Raw genomic sequence first — 4,145 nt, 5'->3', positions numbered from 1 at the left:
ATGCAGTCAATTGCAAGTAAATCATTATATTTGTTTATTGATGATACCCTACAAACTGGTTTGAGTTAATTAAAATTATAAACAGGTGCTCGGCCAAGATTCCTTGATAATCAGGGAATAATGCATGTCTGATCAATGGATGAGGACAGATTTGACAATAGTACCATAATAGATAAGTGAATTAACCTCTCAAAAAAAATAATAATAAAAGAGAAGCAAGTACGCATGAAACAAATTAAGCAATTAATCTCTCATGCGTTATATATGTTGGTCATCACCATGCGGCGGTTGCATGATATCTTGGATTAATAGTTTGATCATGAGGGAAGAAGATCCTGTTTCTTCTGTTGCCCTTTTTGCCATTATGTGGAATTCTCTGCCTCTTTTTCTTCTGTCATTTCTTTCCCCTCCTTCATCCATAAGTATGTTAATAGCCTTTACAACATCTTCCTTCTTTACCAATACCCCAATCTCTTCTTCCTTCCCAAAATCTAAGGGAACTTCCACACCAATCCTCTCCCCAATATTTAGAACTTGCACAATCAACTTTTCATTCCAAAATTGGTCCCCAAAAAGTGGCCATGTGATCATGGGTACGCCGGCTGATATCCCTTCAAGAGATGAGTTCCAACCACAATGTGTTAAAAACCCTCCAATTGAAGCGTGTGACAATCAGGGGAGCAGAACAATCAGCAGATGGAATTGTGGTTAATACTTTCGAAGAATTGGAAGCAGAATATGTCAAAGAATATACAAGGACCAAAGGTGATAAGGTTTGGTGTATTGGCCCGGTATAAGTTGAACACAGATAAAGCTGAGAGATGCAGAGGTGAAAATGGATCAACGGTAGATGATTATGAACAGTGCTTGAAATGGCTTGACTCATGGGAACCTGGGTCTGTGATTTACCCTTGTCTTGGGCGTATATGTGGCCTTGCTACTTGGCAACTTTTAGAACTTGGGTCAGGCTTAGAAGCATCAATCAGCCGTTCATTTGGTTAATAAGAGGAGGTGAAAGATCTCCCCTCTTAAATAAGTGGATCCAAGAAGAAGGATTTGAGGAAAGGACAAAAGAGAGAGGATTTATAATTCGGGGATGGGCACCTCAAGTGTTGCTATTATCTCATCGAGCAATTGGAGGGTTCTTGACACACTGCGGTTGGAATTCAACACTAGAAGGAGTGAGTGCGGGAGTGCCGTTAGTAACATACCCTTTGTTTGCCGAGCAATTTTATAATAAGAAGTTAGCTGCGCAAGTATTAGGGATTGGAGTGAGTGTTGGAATTGAGGCTACAGTGACATGGGGTTTGGAAGACAACTCTGGTTTAGTGATTAAGAGGGAGAAAGTTAAAGAAGCTATTGAAAAACTGATGGATAGAGGCAAACAAGGAGAGAAGAGGAGAAAGAGAGCAAGGCAGCTTGGGGAGATAGCAAATCGTGCTATTGGAGTAGGTGGATCTTGTCAAAAGCAGCCATCTAGATGGTTTGAAACAGCCATCTAGATCAATCAGCGTCATTGGTTAATAAGAGGAGGTGAAAGATCACAAGGGTTTAGAGAAGTGGATCCAGAAGAAGGATTGAGGAAAGGACAAAAGAGAGAGGATTTATAATTCGGGGATGGGCACCTCAAGTGTTGCTATTATCTCATCGAGCAATTGGAGGGTTCTTGACACACTGCGGTTGGAATTCAACACTAGAAGGAGTGAGTGCGGGAGTGCCGTTAGTAACATACCCTTTGTTTGCCGAGCAATTTTATAATAAGAAGTTAGCTGCGCAAGTATTAGGGATTGGAGTGAGTGTTGGAATTGAGGCTACAGTGACATGGGGTTTGGAAGACAACTCTGGTTTAGTGATTAAGAGGGAGAAAGTTAAAGAAGCTATTGAAAAACTGATGGATAGAGGCAAACAAGGAGAGAAGAGGAGAAAGAGAGCAAGGCAGCTTGGGGAGATAGCAAATCGTGCTATTGGAGTTGGTGGATCTTCTCATCGCAACATAGAAATGCTCATTGAATTTGTCATCCAACAAACCAGAGGGTAATTCATTTGATTAATTCATGAACAATCATTTTCATTCATACTACAAGGCGGTTTGATCGATCTACTTAATTTGTCAGCTTATGAGTGATGTCCTGTTAATTTGATGATAATTAAAAACATCTGTGGGTATTTGTTTATATATTTAGTTCTTCCTTCAATAAATGGAATATATTCCAAGAAGAGATGGCCATATTGGGCTGAATTTATTTAATTATTTATTTTATTCAGCAAACTTTGAGGGGATGACAAGATAATATTGCTTTAGAAGTTCACGGTGATTGCTATATTGGGCTAATGTTTCAAGCCCGCCGGCTGGCCCGCTAGTGTTTTTCGAGACAAACTATCTGTTGAATTAGTCTGTTAAAATGGAATATATTATGAGAAGAGGACTTGAACTTCCAAGATTTCATTTATTAAAGTGAGACCATCAAATAATCAAATCACACTTATTTTTCAATAATCTTTTGTTAAATCTATTATAATATTATAAATAAATTACTTGGAATATTAAAATATTTTTTTTATATTTCATTATTTACAGTTCTATAATCTAAACTAAATTCAAATAATTGTACCAAACATTTAGGTTGTATTTGGTATTGTTTTTCAATTGGTGTTTTCTAAACTTGTTTTGCAGAAGAAAGATGATGTTTTTGATGGGTTGTTTCGATATTTGAAGATACATTTGGTAGCTTATTTCTAAATTATAATTTATGAAAAAAAATGAAAATACATTTAGTATTTTGTCCAAAACATTTCTTTTTGAATAATGTGTAGGTAATTTTTTTAAATATGTATATTTATTTATTTAAAATTTTAGAAATTATCATGTTTTAAATTGATAATGATAAATGTAATTATTTTTCTAATTGTCTAATCTTTAATGAACTAAAAATGTTCATTTATTTTATCATAATTTATACAATTTAAATTTTATTTGACTATTTTAAATTTTATTTTTAAAAAATGAGATAAAAAATAATTTAAGAATATCTATAAAATTGCAAAATGTTGGAGCAAAAATAAATCTTATCTGACAAGAAACCGTAAATTTATGAGTAAATAGTAAAATATTGTGTTGATATTATAAAAAAAAAGGAAGAAATAGAGGGTTAAAAGCTTAATAAATATTGGCAATGGTTCCAAGCTACAAAAGTGAGGCAAGTAGTGTGTGTGTTTGTATAGTAGAGAATGCCAATTTCTGTTCTGCACTCTCTTTTGTGAAGTTGAGAAACAAGAACAACTTTTTTTCAGTTGATACATTTACTATTAAAAAATAGACCTAAAAAAATTTTTTTATAGTTTTCATTCTAGGAAAATGAAAAACTACAAAACAAAAACTATACTAAATGCACCTTATATTTTCCTAATAACTCTTTTTGATTTTTCAAATTTAATATTTTAAGGCATAAAAGACACTAGTTATTTTAGCTCATTTTTTGTCAAGCCTCAGATGAACTAAAATATTTAAGGAAGTAGCTTTCAGGCTATCTTGAGGGTGAACTTTGATAACTGGCGGGAAAGTTCAGCTTTGAAGAATAGAGCCACCAAAGAGGGTGCTTGATTTATGAGGGACCTTGCAAACGATGAACCTTGAGTTCAAGGATGGCAAAATTATTCATCATCCCACAAAGCAGTCCAAATTCGTCTATAAAACCTTACCTGCTGTGAATAATTTTCTGGGTTGTGAGTGGGTTTAGTATTTTAAATTGAAATCCGCTGCAGGATGCGAGTTGATTTGGTATTGAGAAAAAATCTACTGGATACTCACGCCTACATTCTTTATTTTAATTATTTATATTTTTAATTTTAATCATAAAACTTACATTAAAAAAATTAATCATAAATGAATGTCAGCTAGAGTTCTTAATTTCTAAACCTAACTTATCTCAGCGCAGCATACACACACACACACACATAAAATAAGCTTTTAATAACTAAAAATTTTATAATTTTTAAACTTAATATTACTGATATCTTATTTTAATTGATAGATTTTGTTTGTTTTACTTTAGTCACTTGAACCTAATGATTTCTTACTAAAGTTGGATTTTTATTTGTTTAATTAATTGTTAACGATAATTTTACATAATTTACTTGTTAACATT

At 33.4% G+C, this 4,145-nt stretch overlaps 1 protein-coding gene and 1 pseudogene across 1 annotated transcript; both read left to right on the top strand.

Annotated features, from left to right (window-relative positions):
- Positions 1-620: 620 nt before the first annotated feature.
- Positions 621-1,502, top strand: LOC18045751 (annotated as a pseudogene).
- A 21-nt stretch (positions 1,503-1,523) lies between these two features.
- LOC112099519 (anthocyanidin 3-O-glucosyltransferase 4-like) lies at positions 1,524-2,038 on the top strand (the record flags this gene model as incomplete). Its single annotated transcript, XM_024186867.1, is given in 2 exon segments — positions 1,524-1,575; positions 1,578-2,038. Coding segments are annotated over 2 exon segments (513 nt in total), but the record flags the coding sequence as incomplete, so codon positions are not given.
- Between the last annotated feature and the right edge of the window lie 2,107 nt (positions 2,039-4,145).

This window comes from Citrus clementina, unplaced genomic scaffold (genome assembly GCF_000493195.1).
Source record: "Citrus clementina cultivar Clemenules unplaced genomic scaffold, Citrus_clementina_v1.0 scaffold_33, whole genome shotgun sequence".
NCBI classification, from domain to species: domain Eukaryota; kingdom Viridiplantae; phylum Streptophyta; class Magnoliopsida; order Sapindales; family Rutaceae; genus Citrus; species Citrus x clementina.
Note: the sequence above shows the minus strand (reverse complement) of the source record. Positions and strands in the feature narration are given on the sequence as shown.